Source organism: Ranitomeya variabilis, chromosome 1 (genome assembly GCF_051348905.1).
Source record: "Ranitomeya variabilis isolate aRanVar5 chromosome 1, aRanVar5.hap1, whole genome shotgun sequence".
NCBI classification, from domain to species: Eukaryota; Metazoa; Chordata; class Amphibia; order Anura; family Dendrobatidae; genus Ranitomeya; species Ranitomeya variabilis.
In genome coordinates, this window is record NC_135232.1 from 380,164,975 (window position 1) to 380,184,699 (window position 19,725).

The 19,725-nt window shown below is 45.3% G+C and overlaps 1 protein-coding gene across 1 annotated transcript; it reads right to left on the reverse strand.

Moving 5' to 3' along the window:
- Positions 1-1,959: 1,959 nt before the first annotated feature.
- Positions 1,960-15,919, reverse strand: LOC143795599 (uncharacterized). Its single transcript, XM_077281016.1, has 5 exons — positions 15,734-15,919; positions 12,285-12,483; positions 11,968-12,130; positions 11,024-11,144; positions 1,960-2,007 (listed from the first exon to the last, which is right to left on the reverse strand). The coding sequence occupies exons 1-5, from the start codon at positions 15,917-15,919 to the stop codon at positions 1,960-1,962; spliced, it is 717 nt and encodes a 238-aa protein (XP_077137131.1).
- Between the last annotated feature and the right edge of the window lie 3,806 nt (positions 15,920-19,725).

A 19,725-nucleotide genomic window follows, 5' to 3' on the forward strand; every position in this document is an offset into this window, starting at 1 on the left:
GCATGGTATTCCTGAGAATATAGTGTCTGACAGGGGTACTCAGTTTGTGTCTAGATTTTGGCGGGCGTTCTGTGCCAGGATGGGCATCGACTTGTCTTTTTCGTCTGCATTCCATCCTCAGACTAATGGCCAGACTGAGCGTACTAATCAGACCTTGGAGACTTACTTGAGGTGTTTTGTGTCCGCTGATCAGGACGATTGGCTTGATTTTTTGCCATTGGCAGAGTTTGCCCTTAACAATCGGGCCAGTTCTGCCACTTTGGTTTCTCCATTTTTTTGTAATTCAGGGTTTCACCCTCGCTTTTCGTCCGGTCAATTGGAGTCTTCGGATTGTCCTGGAGTAGATGCTGTGGTTGATAGAATGCATCAGATTTGGGGACAGGTTGTGGACAATCTGAAGTTGTCCCAGGAGAAGACTCAACAGTTCACTAATCGTCATCGGCGTGTCTGTCCTCGTCTTTGTGTTGGGGACCTGGTTTGGTTGTCTTCTCGATTTGTTCCTATGAAGGTCTCGTCTCCTAAGTTTAAGCCTCGGTTTATCGGCCCTTATAGGATTCTGGAGGTTCTCAATCCTGTGTCCTTTCGTTTGGACCTCCCAGCATCTTTTACTATTCATAATGTTTTTCATCGGTCATTGTTGCGGAGGTATGAGGTGCCGGTTGTTCCGTCTGCTGATCCTCCTGCTCCTGTGCTGGTTGAGGGTGAGTTGGAGTATGTGGTGGAAAAGATCTTGGACTCCCGTGTTTCCAGACGGAAACTTCAGTATCTGGTTAAGTGGAAAGGCTATGGTCAGGAGGATAATTCTTGGGTGACAGCATCTGATGTTCATGCTCCTGATTTGGTTCGTGCATTTCATAGTGCTCATCCAGATCGCCCTGGTGGTTCTGGTGAGGGTTCGGTGCCCCCTCCTTAAGGGGGGGGTACTGTTGTGAATTCTGTTTGTGGGCTCCCCCGGTGGTGTTTTATGGTAGTGCCACTTATTTGCCTTCTTCTATCCTTGATCACCTGTTGACACCCATTAGGGGAGTTTCCTATTTAAGGCTGCTTGGCTGCTGGTCTGATGCCGGCCAACAATGTATCAGTAGCATTCTGTTGCATTCTCCTGCCTCAAGATCCTGTTCAGCTAAGTTGAATTTTGTTTCTAGTTTATGCTATTTTTGTCCAGCTATTTGCAATGTGACTCTCTGTAGCTGGAAGCTCTCGTGGACTGAAATTGCCACTCCAGTGGCATGAGTTGTCACTGGAGTTTTAAAGTAATTTCAGGATGGTGTTTTTGAGTAGTGTTTTGAAGTTGACCGTGAAGTGACTCTTTCCTGTACTTCTGCTATCTAGTAAGCGGACCTCACTGTGCTAAATCTGCTGTTCATCCTACGTATGTCTTTTCCTCTTGACTCACCGTCAATATCTGTGGGGGGCTGCTATCTCCTTTTGGGGTTCATCTCTGGAGGTAAGGCAGGCCTGTATATTCCTCTGATAGGGGTAGTTAGATCTCCGGCTGGCGCGTGGTGTCTAGGGCATCGTAGGAAACACTCCCCGGCTACTTCCAGTGTCGTGTCAGGTTCAGGTCACGGTCACTTTAGTTCCCATCACCCGAGAGCTAGTCCGTTGTTATTTTGATTTCCCTGCCATTGGGAAAATCATAACAGGCCAGTATATGACTGCTACTCTGAGGGAGAGGGGATGGAAGACCCTGATGATGTGAACCTCAAAAGAAGAATGGCATCTAATAGCATCACTATTACTACATCTACATGCTGGAGCACACTTTAAATAGTCTGGATGAGGAGGTGGTTGTGTTGGTGGTCCCAGGGCAAACGGAGGAATTAGAGAAGGATTCCTTTAGGGTTAACAATATCTATAAGTCCAGGGCTGTCGTCTCACAGGTGGTTGACATGGAAGGAACAAATGGAGCAGGACCATTAAAGGGATGAGAAGGAAGAGATGATGGACATGCAATAGTTAGGAGATGAAGATGATAATGATTTCCTCTATGTTGTCCGTAATGGTCTGGAGGGGATGGAGGAAGAAAGCTTGAGTGTTATCCAACCACCAGCACAATGTGGCGTTGGAGCTCATGAAAGAGACCGACCCATGAGTGCCTTCTTGTAGCACTATCTGCAACATGATTGCTACCCGTATAGTTATGATTCCAAATAGTGCTGACTACTGGGTTAGCAGTGTGTTCTATCTACAATATAATAGTACATTTTGCCAGTTGTTTCCCCTTTTAGAAAGGAACGCGGCCATTATGTAGTATCAAAACATGCTGCAAGAAAATCTTGACAGGGGTTTTCCCCAAGACAGCAGTGAGGCACACAGTTTGCATTGCAGTGATAGCCTTCCAACCACAGAAACTTTCAGTTGTCAATGCAAAAACATTAGCAGACTTGCAGCGCTGGAGTCCTGTGTTCCAACCCCACTAAGGACAGCATCTGCAAAGAGCTTGTATGTTCTACCCATGTTTGCAAGGGTTTACTCCCAGTAATTATTTTTCTACCCACACTACAAAGACATACAGATAGTAAATTTAGATTGTGAGTCCCAATGGTGACAGTGCCAGTAATGTCTGTAAAGCGAATGTTGAATTATTGGCGCTATATAAGTGATAAATCAAAAGAAAAATTAAATTGATGCCCAGCCACACTCTGGTGGCACACATATCAGATTAATATTGTCAGAAAAATGTATGGATAGTAGCACGGGTAGTTGACTCAAAGAAAGTGGAGGACTGCCGGTATTGGAGGCCTTCTGCTACAGGCAACACACATGAAGGAGACCCAACCAGGAGTCTACACATTTACAAAAATTTATTGGCAGACACCAACAAAGTGACATCAATGTCACCACAGTAGAATTAGTCTAGTAGGGGCTGACAGGTCTTCCACTAGACCCAACCCAGCAGATTTAACATAGTAACATAGTAACATACCGTATTTTTCGGATAATAAGACGCACTTTTGTTCCCTCAAATTTTGGGGGAAAGTGGGGGGTGCCTCTTATAATCCAAATCTGTGTGATGTGCTGTGCTGTAGAGGAGGGGGGCAGCTCTGAAGTGGTGTCAGAGGGCTGGAGTGGGCTGGCTGCGGGCTGCAGAGACAGCAGGAGGTCCTGTGCTCCCGCTCATTAGCCTCATGTAATATTCACTGCACCCGCTGTCCATCACCTCGGTGCTGAAGCCGCACCGAGTTGGTTGACAGGGGAGCAGTGCATATTACATGTGCCTGCACTCTCCCCCATCATGAGTATGCCCCCTGTCACTCTATATGCCCCGCTGCTAGCACACACATGCCCCCAGTCACTACATGCCACCCTGCTGGCACGCACATGATAAAATAACAAACACTTAACTCACCTTCTGATGATGGCTCCCTGCTCCCAGCTCTTCCTGTTTCTGTGCCGACATCCGATCATGTTATGTCATCACTGTGTGCCCAGGTCACATGATCTGATGCCTGGGAAACAAGAAGTGCAACCGAAGAGCTGGGAGCATGGAGCCATCATCAGAAGGTGAGTTAAGTGTTTGTTATTTTATCATGTGCCTGCCAGCAGGGGGGCATGTAGTGACTGGGGAGGCCAAGTGTGTGCCTGCAGGGGGCATGTAGTGACTGGGGGGCCATGTGTGTGCCTGCAGGGGAGCATGTAGTGACTGAGGGGGCTATGTGTGTGCCTGCAGGTGGGCATGTAGTGACTAGGGGGCTATGTGTGTGCCTGCAGGGGGCATGTAGTGACTGGGGGGGCATGTGTGTGCCTGCAGGGGGGCATGTAGTCTGGGGAGGCCATTTTTGTGCCTGCAGGGGGGCATGTAGTGACTGGAGGGCCATGTGTGTGCCTGCAGGGGGGCATGCATGTAGTGACTGGGGGGCCATGTGTGTGCCTGCAGGGGGGCATGTAGTGACTGGGGGGCTATGTGTTCCTGCAGGGAGGCATGTAGTGACTGGGGGGCCATATGCGTGCCTGCAGGGGGGCATGTAGTGACTGGGGGGCCATGTGTGTGCCTGCAGGGGGGCATGCATGTAGTGACTGGGGGGCCATGTGTGTGCCTGCAGGGGGGCATGCATGTAGTGACTGGGGGGCCATGTGTGTGCCTGCAGGGGGGCATGTAGTGACTGGGGGGCCATATGCGTGCCTGCAGGGGGGGCATGTAGGGACTGGTGGGCCATGTGTGTGCCTGCAGGGGGGCATGCATGTAGTGACTGGGGGGCCATGTGTGTGCCTGCAGGGGGGCATCTAGTGACTGGGGGGGCATGTGTGTGCCTGCAGGGGGGCATGTAGTGACTGGGGGGCCATGTGTGTGCCTACAGGGGGGCATGTAGTGACTAGGGGGGCCTCGCTTATTCCCAGTCATGTAGCTTAGATAGTGTGGTAGGAGCACACTATTAGCAACTAACAATTAGATTTTTTACTGTGCACAACCTCTGCATACAGCTGGATATCAGCACCACAAAATTAGGTGAAATATGGTATGATGAATCATGTTACTCACAAAAGAAAAGAAAGAATTGTTTCAGTGTTAATGAGGCCTGTATGGAAAAGAAGATCTGCTCCAAAAAATTTCAAAGTGAGATGTCCCCTACTGTATGATGTTAGTAACGGAAGAAATAATTGTTTAAGTGTAGAAGAGGAATGGAGAGGAACATGTGATTTCAGCAGCCAATGACACAAGCCACTGTGTCAGGACTTTTCTGCACCCTGATTGGCTAGCCACAATGTGCAAAAGTAAGGTTAGGAAAAAAAAATTGTCACTGTTTAGAAGCACACCGTGCCTCTGAGCTCTGCAAACCCCCTCCCCTCAAACATGTGCCACACGCTCATGATACACCACCATTATAGTAGCAAAAGTGCTGAAAATACTTTTACTGTAACACAAATATTTTACTGCATTTTTTACCGAATGTTACCAATATTTCCCAATTTTATAAAATTTTTACTCATGTTTCCGATCTCGAATCCGAATGTGCCATTTTTGTGCCTATTTTATATTTTGGCGATCATTTTCAGAACAAATCGCACAATGCACAAAGGTTTCCAAAAAATTAGCTAAGGGGTCTGTATCATACACGCTGATCGACACCATGATGGAGAACTCAAAATACATTTTGCAGTTATTATAATTGTTAAAGATAGGGAGTAAAAGTTTCACCATTGCACAATATATCAAGGTTTACAAATTTTAAAATATTACCCACGTGGGGTATACATATATGACCACTAATTACTTCCTGCTGAAGCAGGAGGAGTAGGATGTGATTTCCAGACCAAAATGGGTTTGGATGGTAAGGTATGTACGTTAAGACAACTTCTAAAAAAGAACATTTACGTTGGGTTTCTGTCATCCGTAGGGTTTACATAGTCAGATGAAATCCAGCCTTTGTCCAATTTTACAAGAGTCAGCCTGTCTGCATTTTCCATGTGTGCTCCTACCATTATGACTGCACCGGCCGAACCCACAAACTTGCCCTCATAACACACTTGCGGCATGGTATGGCAGCACCTCCAAGGTGTGCAAGGAGAGGTTGGGCCAAATGTGCAATTTAGACAATCAATATTTAAAGGGCACTGAAAAAACAGGAAGGACGCTAGTATGGTCACTTAAGTACTCCTTCATCATCTTGGTCAACTTCTCCCTCCTCGTCATAGTTACATCCACAGATAGCCCTTGCTGATGCGATGGTTTCATGAAAATGGCCCAGTTGAGGGACATTTCCTGCCCCCTGAGTTGCACATTATGTGCATGTCCCTCCACTGTAATCCTTGTGGGGTAAAAGAGCCGGTACCTCTGCCAGCAGTGTTGTCTGAGAGTAATCTTTTCAGCAACTCTACAACAATGGCCATATGTATGCATGCAATAACAGTGGCATGTCTGCCTCAGACATGAGAGAAGGAAATTTCTCCTTGATCCATGGGTCAAGAAAAGCTGCACAGCCAGTATTTCATGGTGGAAAAAATGTCTTTCATGCGAGGGTCTTGGGAAAGGCATCTGGACATGAAATGTGCCATGTGTGACAGACTACATAGGGTCAAATATTAAGTGTCCCCACCAGGATGAACACTAACCATCCTCTTCTCCTCATGATGCCTCACCTCCTCCTCCTCTTCAGGCGGCAATCCATACTGTACACAGGCATGAAGCTGGGATTGGGACTCCTCTCTGTAGCATAGACCAAAAACTCTTTTTCTTCCTCCTCCTACTCCTGTGGTTTTTTCTCATTATTGTACACTGCACCACATCTTGACTGAAAACAACAGAAATGTAGAAATGTTTGCATATTTATTAAAAAAGAAAAACTGAAATGTCACATGGTCATAAGTATTCAGACCCCTTGCTCAGACACTCATATTTAAGTCACATTCTGTCCATTTCCTTGTGATCCTCCATGAGATGGTTCTACTCATTCATTGGAATCCATCTGTGTTTAATGAAACTGATAGGACTTGATTTCGAAAGGCACAGACCTGTCTATGTAAGACCTCACAGCTCACAGTGCATGGCAGACCAAATGAGAATTATGAGATCAAAGTAACTGGCCAAGGAGCTCAGAGACAGAATTGTGGCAAGGCACAGATCTGGCCAGGGTTACAAAAGAATTTCTGCAGTACTCAAGGTTCCCAAGAGCACAGTGGCCTCCATAATCCTTAAATGGAAGAAGTTTGGGACCACCAGAAGTCTACCTAGACTTGGCCATCCAGGCAAACTGAGCAATCATGGTAGGAGAGCCTTGGTGAGAGAGGTAAAGAAGAACCCCAAGATCACTGTGGTTGAGCTTCAGAGATGCAGTAGGGAGATGGGACAAAGTTCCACTAAGTCTACGTTCACATTTGCGGTGTGCGCCGCAGCGTCGTCGCCGCAACGCACAACGCATCTAAAACGCAGGAGCAACGCATGGTATTTCGACGCATGTGTTCAACGCATGCATCGAAAAACGCTGCGTTTTTGGTAACGCAGTTGTGTTTTGACCAAAAAACGCTGCGTTTTTTGACGCATGCGTTTTCCTACAGTGAGTCATTCTTCATCACCAAAAAAAAAAAAGGGTCTACACACTAGATAAGGACCACCAATGGCTAGAAGAGGGTTGGTGTTATGTAATTGTGTATATATACCCTGGCAGAGATGAATTCCTCCCATTTTGCTGGTATTCATGATGGAGCGTCCCATGGACAGTATCTACATGGATATGGAGATGGAATTTGCCTTGGCTAATGCCTATGCTGTCGCCTGTTTTCATCAAAGGGAAAGGGAAAAACGGAGATGGAGTCGTCGCCGCTTTTGGATACACCCTATCGTGGAAGTCCGGGAGAGCCGTGGAGCCTACCATTGCTTGTTTGGCGAACTGAATGACAACCTGGAGAAATATTTCGAATATACCAGGATGTCTCAGGACAGCTTCCGCTATCTTCTGCGTCGGGTGGAAGGATCCATTAGCAGGCAGGACACGCTGCTCCGGAGAGCTATTTCCGCAGAGGAATGGCTGCTGGTGACTCTACGGTACGTAGCTGTTTGAATGACTGTGATATGTTCTTCCCTTTGTTTATCTTTTTTTATAATTTATTTTGGGTTTGGTATGGTGAATGTACTTTTATAAATTGCAATGTACTTTAATGTAATTTCTTTATTTATCTTCTTGGCAGTTTCCTGGCTACCGGAGAGACCTTGAGATCACTTCATTTTCAGTTCCGGATTGGAGTCTCCACTCTTTCCGGAATTATTGCTGAGACATGCCGCGCTTTGTGGGATAACCTCCGGGAGGAATTTTTACCCGTCCCCACAAGTGAAATCTGGGAGGCCAACGCACAGAAATTTGAGCAAGTGTGCTCTTTTCCAAACTGTATTGGCGCAGTGGACGGAAAGCACATTCGGATTACCAAGCCTGCGAAAAGTGGATCCCTTTTCTACAATTACAAAAAATACTTTTCAACTGTGCTCATGGCAATTGCCGGTGCGGACTGCCGTTTTCTCGCAGTGGACATTGGTGCATTTGGCCGTGCAAATGACTCACGCACATTTAAAGAGTCGGATATGGGCCAAAAATTATATGGCAACAATTTTAATTTCCCACTGCCACGACCTCTTCCCCACACCGAAGGCCCTGCGATGCCATTTGTTGTGGTTGGGGATGAGGCATTCCAAATGTCTGCCAACCTATTGAAAACCTACTCCAGTCGGGGCTTGGACCATACAAAAAGGGTTTTCAATTACAGACTGTCCAGGGCCAGAAGGACTGTGGAGTGCGCCTTTGGCATCCTTGTCTCCAAATGGCGTATATTAGGATCCGCCATTAATCTTAAAATTGAAACAGTGGATGAGGTGGTGAAGGCTTGTGTGGTTCTCCACAATTACATTATGGCCAAAGAGAGACTGAATGTGGAACTCGATGAACCCATAGCCAACCTATTGCCTGATTACCATGATCATCCTCTGAGGACAAGTGTGGAAATTGCACAGATGAGGGATCGTTTTGCGGCCTATTTTGTGTCAGATGTTGGCCGTGTGTCATGGCAAGATCAAATGGTGTAGTAAGTTACTGTTGGACTGTATTCTGGTTTTAACTACACCAATAAATACCTCTACTGTGACTATGCTAAAAATGTAATATAATAATAAACTAATTCTCCAGTAAATGTGCAATAAATGTAATCCGTATAGGTTGGTTTGGTTATGTCAAATTTGGCATCTACCTATAGTTCACAATTGTAATGTGCCTTATCTAAAAAACTTGGAACCCTTTGTTTTTAAAATGTTGTTGTTTAATAAAACATTTTTCTTCAGTTTTCTACCCTGCTTCAAAGAACAAATTTATACCATACCATATAACATATTTATTTGTTTGTCAGATCGCCGTGTATTGTTGTGTTTGACAGCAAAAACAACGATACCAGCGATTGTTTTACAATGGTAATCAGGGTAAATATCGGGTTACTAAGCATAGGGCGGCGCTTAGTAACCTGATATTTACCCTGTTTACCAGTGTGAAAGTTAAAAAAAAAAAACAGTACATATACTCATCTTCGCGTCCCCCGGCGTCCGCTTCCTGCACTGACTGAGCGCCGGACGTAAAGTGAATGCACAGCACAGCGGTGATGTGACCACTCTGCTGTTAGGGCCGTCACTCAGTCAGTGCAGGGAAGCTGACGCCGGGGGACGCGATTGTGAGTATATGTACTGTTTTTTTTTTTACATTTAACACTGGTAACCAGGGTAAACAACGGAAGCGCGGCCCTGCGCTTAGCAACCCGATGTTTAACCTGGTTATCCAGGGACCTCAGCATCGTTGTTCGCTGGAGAGCTGTCACACAGACAGCTCTCCAGCGACCAAATAGCCATGCTGCAGTGATCTGCATCATTGTCTGTTTCGCTGCAGCATTGTTAAGTGTGAAGGTACCTTTACGGTATGTGTCCACGTTCAGGATTGCATCCGGATTTTGTCAGGATTTTTCATCAGTATTTGTAAGCCAAAACCAGGAGTGGAACAATTAGAGGAAAAGTAGAATAGAAACATATGCTCCACTTCTGTATTTATCACCCACTCCTGGTTTTGGCTTACAAATACTGATGTAAAATCATGACCAAATCCTGATGCACTCCTGAGCGTGGACACATACCCTTAGGGTATGTTTCCATGGTCAGGAAACGCTGCTTGTTTGACGCTGCGCAGAGCTGCAGCGTCAAACAAGCAGCGTCCAGATGTTCCAGCATAGTGGAGGGGATTTTATGAAATCCCGTCTCCACTATGCGTGGAAACCCGCACGCGGCGGCCCTGCGACTCCGGACATGCTGCGCGTCTTTTCAGATCGCAGCATGTCCGTACACCTTGCGGGGACGCAGCGTCCCCGCAAGGCATATCACAGGGCCCTATGGGACAGAGCGATCATCCCGGATGTGAAGAGTTAACACATCCGGCATGATCGGGTCCCAGAAAGGGGGCGGGGCTTAGCACCGAGCGGCTTCGCCGCTGCGGCGATGCCGCCGGCCATCCTGAACGTGGAGACATAGCCTTAGTGTTTGAAAACACCTCATACACTTTAGTGTTTGTAAACACCTCATACAGCAATGAGAGACACCCAAAAAAAGGCAAATTAAAAATTGTAAAAATAGTGTCTGACATTGCATATATGACGTGTTTGAAGCACAAAATATGTGTAGACAGCACACGGCATGACTTGCCGAGAAGTATACTGGAAAATAAGAACAAAGTTTTAAAACAAACAATTTTTATTGGGGGGAAACAGAAAAAAAAAGGGGAAAGAAACTTAGGGGGTATCAACATCCGCTACCAGCGGTGAACGGTAAGTCTCTGGTGGTTGGGAACGGGGAGAGGAAGAGGATGCGGAGTCAGAGTCCAGGAGACTAGAAGGAAGGTCCAAACCCTCCGCAGGGTATACTGGGGAAACCGGCACATCTGTAGGGGAGGGAGGAGGCAACACAAGCCTTTGCCAGCTTCTTGGTTGGCCCTGGCTGCTCCTGCTGTGACTAGAGCCCCGACGCGTCCTCGGTGCCGGTATTGGAGCAGCCAGAGCCTCCGTGTGTGTCCTCTTCCTTCTTTTCCTCTCTCCCACGGCAGCTCCCCCAGAATGACGGCTACGGGAGGATGAGGGCCTGGCAGGAGCAGGAGTCGGCGGCACAATCCTATGGTGCCTGTGTTGGCGTTGCTCGGCACGTGGACCTCAAGTGGGGTGGCTGGAGTGGCTCTGCAGCAGGAGTCGGAGTCATGCTAGCCAGCGACGGCACTACGGGCATTGTCACTGACTGCATGACCCGAGCCTGCTGCAGAGCCCTCACGTAGGCAGTGTTGCAGGCCTGCATGACCGAAATCTGGAGTTCCGGCGTAAGGTGTTCCATCATGCCCTTAGCAATGGAGCTAAAAAAATGTTTGGCCGGACTCGAGAGCTCGGATTCCATAGTTTCAAGGCGTCGGTCGATATTGGACAGACGAGTGTCCATTTTATCGCTCAACGCCTTGAAACAGTTCTGGAAAACCGTGCTCAAATGCAAAAATTCGGGCAGGGGAACACCTGATGGTCCAGCTGCCGGTTCTCCAGATGGTGGTGCAAGCCTGCTGTCGCTGTGGGAGGGCTGTGACAGGTCAGATGGCGATTCATGAAGGTCCGCTCCTGCGGGGCGAGCTCTCTCGAGGGTGCTGCTGTGTGTCCTGTGAAAAGATTAGGAAAAAATTAGTCTTCAATTAATAACCTATCACATACGCCAACTTCTGTAACAAAATTAACATTACATGACACAACAATACATTACAATCCCCTGTCTCTCAGTCTGTGTGGCCTATAATAAATTGCTGATTGTTATCGCCAGCTAACCGTTATGGCTGACGATAACAATCATGGACATACCTACGGCAGAAAATGACTGTTCATTCCCGCTGCCAAAACATTTTTACCGCATACCTCTGTCATCGTTACAAAAAAATTTTTGTCAAACAATCTTTCTTGACGCTGTCTATGCTGCAAAAATAGTATAACATTTAAAGTCAAGATAAAAATGTAAAAATTAAAAAATGTAAAAAAAAAAACAAAAAAAACAAAACTGTGACTTTGCTGATCTGATCGCAGGAACGGCCATGACGTTAGGATTATGTGATCGAGACGTCATCATTATTCCTGCGATCAGAACTACCCTGACTCAGAACTTAACCTGTCATGGACTACAAGGACTCATGCTTAACCCAAAAAATTACTAATGGGCTATACCATTCCACTAGGGAAAAAGTTACGTGGATGGCCAATATGCTACGCTGACTACATGGATGGCCAATACACTATGTGCCTGGGAATTATATACTATGTGGAGACGTGGCTAGAACGTGTACTATGTGGCTGCGATATTGTGGCCTGGCAATATACTATTTGGATGCACAATGTACGTGGCTGGGCAATGTACTATGTGGCTGTGCAATATGCTATGTGTCTGGGCAATGTACAATGTGGCTGTGCAATATGGTATGTGGACAAAATACTTACTGTCGGCGGCCAAGGATCGGTCTTAGGAACTGTAGTGCCCTGCTGTACTTATAGGGCACCGACTTGGACGCAGCAGCACCGCTACGAGATTGCTCCTCCTCAGCACGGAGCCCCTTATTGAAACGGTCCTTCATGGATCGCCATCTGGTCCTCAACTTTTTAACTGTGAATGCAAAGAAAAAAAAAAGGTTACATATTTAGCATTTTAAAAGGATAAAACAACCGTGTGCGATGCAAAGTTTAGGCGTTGATCGCATCACACACGGTTGTGTTTATCCTGGCAAGATGGGTCATAGCAGCGTATCAGCAATACTCACGAAAGTTGCCTTTGTCCTTCGCTGAGGCACTGTCAAAGCCATCCCACAGCGACTTTGCCACCTCTACCCACAAACGCCTCAACACCACCTGGTCCATGTGCCGGGGGTCACGGCTGTCCCACAACGGGCCATGCTCCTGGATGCTGGAGATCAGGAGGTCCACATCGATTTCAGTATCTCCTTGGTCCGGTTGTGAAACCTAGAAAAATTAGAAAACATTAAGGTTACAAATATGAAAATATTAACAACCACCAGCACCTGTCATGATATGTACCTTTGCCCTATCCTTTGCCATTTGATGTATGTATATTGATGGTTTCTACACCTGTGTTTTGCAATTTTTTTGTGCAGGGAGTTCAACTTTATGTTACCTTCCCCCAATACTTGCTGCCCTGAAAAGCTATATGTAATTAAGCTTAGTAAACATCCCTAGTGAAAGCAGGATGCTACTCAAATGTAATGTTCCTCACATCAGGATGCTACTCAAAAAAAAAAAATATATACTCACTCGCCGGCCTGACGCCACACCTTGGCCCCGAGCTCTCTGCTCCCGCTGACTGCCTTCCCCCTCACTTGAAGAAGCCTGTAAAAATTGTATACAAAAATTATTGTCAAGGCTACAAATGGCAGCGAATAGTAAGCAACTGGACATAATTACTCACCGCACTCCCCCGCGCCGATTGGCTATGCTCAGAAGAAGTTGGCATTCTTGAAAAATTGTTCTGCAAAGAAAAAATGAGCAAAAAAATCACATCCAATAACACATACAATAAAATAGGCCCAAAACATTAAAACAACCACAATTGACTGTTGACCGATAGGACAATACAAACTCAAAAAGCGACACCACAACGCCATACATTGCAAGAGAATACAATAGAAGAAACAATACAAGAATAGACCCAAACAAAATTAAGCAAAAATAGACACTTATGTCCAAATTTTTAAATATAAAAACTTCCAAAAAAAGCCTTAGAGGAAAAAAAAAGGCACAATGAAATAGCAAACTAATGAACGCCATACTTTACAATTACAACAAGACATGATCCAAAACAACACCATCTGGTGACATCTAACCACAGAAATACATCAGAAAAAGGCAAAAAATACCATTCTAGATAATAAGCAATAAACATTACGGGACAACCGCTGTTACAATATACAGCAACCAAAAGAAAAACCATAGTCAAATAGAAAAGAAAACACATGAAATTAAAAAAAAAGGGCCCCACCAAAAAAAAAAAAAAAAAAACCCATTATACTACACACTTGGCAATGCAAACAGTCAAGGAAGGAGATATATGCCATACGGAAAACGACGTAAAACCATCAGAGATTAAAAAAAAAAAAAAAAAGAGGGAAAATACAATTGAAAATAGTATAGCAGCACGGAACAATACAATACAAATGAAACATCATAAATGTAGCCCCCCCACCAGCAAGAAAAGACACTCAAGGAAAGAAAAAAAAATGCCAACAGCATAATAAAACACAGAAAGACATGAGCCAAGAAAACGCCATACGGTTACCCCCAACAATAGAAACCAGAAAAACATGCACCAGAAATTTTACAAGAGAAAATCAGCCAAAAAAAAGACATTGAACAACCGCATGACACCAGAACAACCCAAAATCCATTAAAACCAATCCAAAAAAAAAGCAAGGCCGAAGACAATAAACGCCATCATATAACGCCAGAAGTACATCAGAACCAGATTAAACAAAAAAAAATTTCAATAGAACCCACAGTGCCATAACCGTACAATAGCACAGACCAAACATTGCACAAATTAAATCAAAATGAAGAAACACAGAATAAAAAATATGCAAAGAGAAATATATACTTACAGGTTTGGCAAGCAGATTCTCCTCTCTGTGTCTTGTCTGGATAGCCTTGTGAAAGACAATGGCAACCCCCCTTTTTTTTTTTATATATATATATATAGTGTTTTTTAGTGTCTAGACAAAGTCTAGACAATGTTTTGCATTTTTTATTTGACAACGCATGCGTCGTACAACGCACCACGATGCAAGTACTTGCGTCGTTTGCTTTGTCAATACAAGTCAATGGGGTAAAAGGCGCATCGACGACGCAAACACGACGCAAACACGACGCATGCGTTTTTGAAAAGGTCAGCGCCGCCCGAAAAATGCAACATGTTGCGTTTGCCGCGCCCTGACAGGTGCGCCCTAACGCCGCATGCGGCGTACAACGCAACACAACGCATGACAACGCATGTACATGCGGCCCCATGCGGCGCCAATGTTAAAGATAGGGCCGCACGACGCATGCGTTTTCTTGCGGCGACGACGCTGCAGCGCACACCGCAAATGTGAACGTAGCCTAAGTCAACTATGACTACAGCCCTCCACCAGTTGGAAGCCTCTCCTCAGTGCAAGACATGAAAGACGGCATAGAGTTTTCTAAAAAACACATGAAGGACTCCCAGACTATGAGAAATAATATTATCTAGTCTGATGAGATGAAGATAGACCATTTTGGTGATAATTCTAAGCGGTATGTGTGGAGAAAACCAGGCACTGCTCATCACCTGCCCAATACAATCCCAACAGTGAAACATAGTCATGGCAGCATCATGCTATGGGGGTGTTTTTCAGCTGCAGGGACAGGACGACTGGTTGTCATTGAAGAAAACATGAATGTGGCTAAGTACAGAAACATCCTGGAGGAAAACCTCTTCAAGAGTGCTCTGGACCTCACACTTGGCCGAAGGTTCACCTTCCAACAAGTCAATGACCCTAAACACACAGCTAAAATAACAAAAGAGTGGCTTCAGAATAACTCTGTGACCATTCTTGACTGGCCCAGCCAGAGCCCTGACCTAAACCCAATGGAGCATCTCTGGAGAGACCTGAAAACCTGAAAATGGCTGTACATCAATGTTCACCATTTAAACTGATGGAGAGGATCTGCAAGGAAGAATGGCAGAGTATCCCCAAATCTAGGTGTGGAAAACTTGTTGCTGTTTCATCATTCCCCAGAAGACTCATGGCTCTACTAGCTCAAAAGGGTGCTTCTACTCAATACTGAGCAAATAGGTCTGAATACTTATGACCATGTGATATCTCAGGTTTTATTTTTTAATAAATTTGCAAAAATTACTACATTTCTGTTTTTTTCAGTCAAGATGGGGTGCAGAGTGTATATTAAGAAAAAAATGAACTTTTTTGAATTTACCAAATGGCTGCAATGAAATAAAGAGCGAAAAATGTAAAGGGGTATGAATACTTTCCTTACCCACTGTATGAAAGGTCGAATTCCAGGGTGTGGGCAGGTCACAAATTAGTCGGTGATGAGGTAAATTAAAGTGCTGCTGCAGTGTAGCTAGACCGTGACAAGTAGGGCAGGCAAGTCAGGGTATGTTTTTAAAAAACGCTGTACAATGTAAAATCAAATTCAGTACGTGGGCCAGGCATGGAACGTGTACCAGCTTGCTGAGCATTAAAACTGTCACCAAGTTACGCACATAATCACACTCAATCGTACCTGGCAGTAATTTCAGTGGGAAGAGCCACTGATCGGTCTGGTCTTTTATTCCTTTCAACAGCTCTTCTGCGTCGTGACCTTTATCACCTAAACAGATGAGCTTCAGCAGAGCGTGATGTCGGTTCATCAAGGCAGTGCTGCAGATCTTCCAGATGGGGAGTGATGAGGAGGCTAGTTCAGCTGAGGATGAGGAGGAGGAGGAGAGACAGGAACTAGCAGATGAGGAGACTGAAACCATGATGGAAGTTGGGACCGCTATTTTTGGTGTAGGTAACATGTGTCATGTCCTACCCTCTGATTCTGTCCAGACTCCACCAGGTTCACCAAGTGTGCCATTAGTGAAATGTAGCATCCCTGTCCACAAGAACTTGTCCACGTGTCTGGAGTTAGATGGACCTTCACTGTGACTGTGTTGGCCAGAGCACAGCTGATATTATGCAACACGTGCTTCTGTAATGCGGGGATGGCACACTGGGAATAATAGCTGTGGCTGGGAATCGAGTACCGTGGGGCTGTCACTGCCAAGAGGCCGTGGTAAGACTAAGTTCCCACAAGCCAAAAAGACAATAGTTCAAGAGCTAGCAATCTGGCAATGTGAGCAATTAGAATTTGGGCGTTTTATTTCTGCTTCCTGTGAAACATCTGGGACAGGGACAACTGAATGCTGAGCTGGGACATCAAACTGGACGTGGTTGCTAACTGTTGTATCTGTGCAACCGCAGATTGTGGGAAGGAGGCATCAGCGCCTGCTTCCTGGACAGCAGATTGGGAAGGCCATAACACAGGGGAAGGGGCAGTGGTTTCACCCTCAGACACAGATTTTGTACCCAAGCATTCCACCCACTACTACTTGTATGCTTGGCTGCCATATGCGTCTGCATACTGGTGGTGCCTAGTTTGGCAGTGTTCTTGCCCCTTCTCAGCTTGGTATGGCAATTGCTGCAAATTAGTTGTTTTGTCTGAAGGAATTTCAGGAAAAAATTCCATACAGAGGAACAACATACCCTTGGCCTTTTATCTAGCCAAGTGGGTGGGCTCTGTGGAACAGTTTACCGAGTTCTCCCTCTGGTCAAACCACTACCTCTTGTTGCCTGTTTTCATACTATGGATCCATCCCACTCTGCACTTCTGTGCTTGCAATGCATGGCACCATGCCATGTTGGCCTAATCATCGACCATATCATCAATTTGATCCTCATTCTGAGTTGCAATTTTATGCTGACCTGATGGCAACTGTGCGTCATGATTATCCTCCATCTCTTCAGACATGAATTGACCTTCCCCAACGTGGCTTTCTTCTGGCCGTGGGTGCTCAAATGTTTGTGCATCACTGCACTCCACCTCCTCATGACCCTTTTTAATGGTGCACTGTAAGAGTTCAGAATAATTATTAAGGAACGTTAACAGTTCCTCGGAATGGCCAGCATTGGGGTCATATGTCTCCTACAACTCTTGATTGGGGGATGAAGGAGGACCAGGTTGAAGAATGTGAGGCCCAGCCTCTTGGCTACTGAGACTGGACAGTGTGGAAGACTTGGTGGTGCTGCTTGTCAATACACTGAAGCCTTTGTCTGCCATCCAACCCACAACATCCTCGCATTTGTCTGGGTTCGACAGTGGTGTAGTATGCAGACCGAATTTTTACAGGAAGCTAGATCAAGATAAAGTCACCTTCTGATCTATTTAAAGGCCTTGGTGAGCACCACCACATCCACATCCCCATTCCTTAAAGTCACCCTTTCCCATATTGAATGCGGTAAGAAAAAAAAAATCCTGACTTTATTTTTCACAAGAACTCTCGCAGAGGAGTTATGTACAAATTCCCTGTATCTAGCAATGTGTGAGAATTTTTTTAGCTATCAGCTACACAGGAACAGCAGACTCAGGAAAATTGCAGGTAAATATTGACGTTTGTGAATCTCAGCAGGCTTGGCGCCAGTCGCACAACTGCTAGATAAATATATGCTATTTATTTAATCAATAGCAGAGTAATTATCTTTTTAGGTTGCCTTTATGACACATGACAACAGCATACTCAAGAAAACTACTGGTAAATAGTGACGTTTACATATCTCAGCAGGCTTTGCGCCAGTTGCACAACTGCTACATAAATATAAGCTATTTCAGCAATAGACAAGGAATATTATTTAGCTCTGAAAAATATGTTTAGTATATGCTGGCACTGAAGAATGTTATTTACTTGTAAAAATAGAGTGGTTTAGTATATGCTGGTACTCAGGAATATTATTTATCTCTAAAAAGAGCTGTTTTGTATATTATGGTACTGGATATGAAACCCTGTCTCTCTCCCTACTCACACAATCTGTTCCAACACTATACACAATGCAAATTAGCAAAGATCTGCAGCATGTACTTGCAATGCGAACACCCTGCCTGGATTTCCCTCTCCCTTGTATTAACTCTCTCCCTACGCTATCTCAACCTAACAAAGAACTAATATTCACTTGAAGTAGCTCTTAAAAGAGCTTTTTGGACAGTAATGCCACAACAAAGATGTTGATAGCATTACTGTGATTGGCAAGCAAGACCAGCATGTTCATTGGCTGCAAATAAAGCACCAAGCATGCTCTCGAATACACCGGGGTGAATATCTAATTACTCGCCAAGTAACAATTAGCCCGAATACCGTACTATTTGTGTGTGTAATGAATAGTGCCAAATGTATTCACTCATCACCTGTATTGGTCACTCACAGGGTTTGGATGCGATCTGCCTCTTCTTGGGGGCCTCCGACCTGGACGGTCCTTTGTGTGAGCTCATCCTTGAGCTGATACTCACAACTTTTTTGTCTTTAAGGACATTTTTTATTTGCAAAAACGTGGTACGGTCATGGGAGTGACCTGTGCACCCTCATACGCCAATCTCTTCCTGAGTTCCTGGAAGAGATCCCTCTATAACCATGAGTGGGATAACATGCGACAAATTCTAGCTAAACACTGGGCCATTCTTGGGGCTGAGCCCTCCCTGGGGGTTTCTCTGGGCAGCTTACCCTCTATGACCTCAAGGAGGTAAAAAATCTAAATGACTAGATTAGGAGTCATTATACTCCGGCTCCAAGCAATCCGTTCGGTACAAGAGGCCCTACTCCTGGCTCTATTCCATGCGGCCATTGTCTTGCCTGCTCCAATGTCCTGCACTACTTTACCTTTCACTCTTAGGATGGCTCCAGACAGTTTGACATTCACCAATGTATATCCTGTAGTAGCACCAATGTAATTTACTAAGCAACATGTGGATGCTTCAGGATATACGTTGGCATAACCTCTAGGGAGCTCAGGGTGTGGGTACGAGAGCATGTGCAGGAGATTGGTGAAGCCAAGACAGTGGTCGACCCCTCCAACCTAAAAACAATCCCCCGCCATTTCAAGCTTCATCATAATTGTGAGGCCAGATCACTTAGGGTTAGGGGGATTGACACTATTCATATGGGCATCAGGTAGGGCAAGAACAAAAAACTTCAGGAACAGATGGAAACTAAGTGGATAGTTATGCTGGACACCATGGCCCCTAAGAGCTGGAGCGAATCCCTAAGTTTTGCGTCCTTTTTGTAATAACTCTTATGATCCTTATAATTGTTCTGTGGTCCCATTTGCCCATCTCAATACCTTCACTGTTGGGATGTTTTTGATTTTAACCTTGCTTTTTTTTCCTTCTCATTTTCTCAGTTGCTGTTGTTATCTTTATTATTTATGCTTCTACGATGTGCTCAAAGCTGTATATGGACCCCAGTCATCAAGCCCTTCATCTCTGCTTAATGCAGATGGAACTAAGCTGCTGACAGAAAAGAAACCAATTCTGGAACAGTGGGATGAGCACTTTAACCCCTTCATGACCCAGCCTATTTTGGCCTTAATGACCTTGCCGTTTTTTGCAATTCTGACCAGTGTCCCTTTATGAGGTAATAACTCAGGA

Excerpts from the sequence above, each read along its gene's own strand:
- LOC143795599 (XM_077281016.1), bottom strand. The coding sequence starts at position 15,919 with ATGAACCGACATCACGCTCTGCTGAAGCTCATCTGTTTAGGTGATAAA. Across the intron at positions 11,145-11,967 it reads CCGATCCTTGGCCGCCGACA|GACACACAGCAGCACCCTCG; the intron begins GTAAGTATTTTG and ends ATCTTTTCACAG. Across the intron at positions 2,008-11,023 it reads CACCACCATCTGGAGAACCG|ACCATTACGGACAACATAGA; the intron begins GCAGCTGGACCA and ends CATCCCCTCCAG.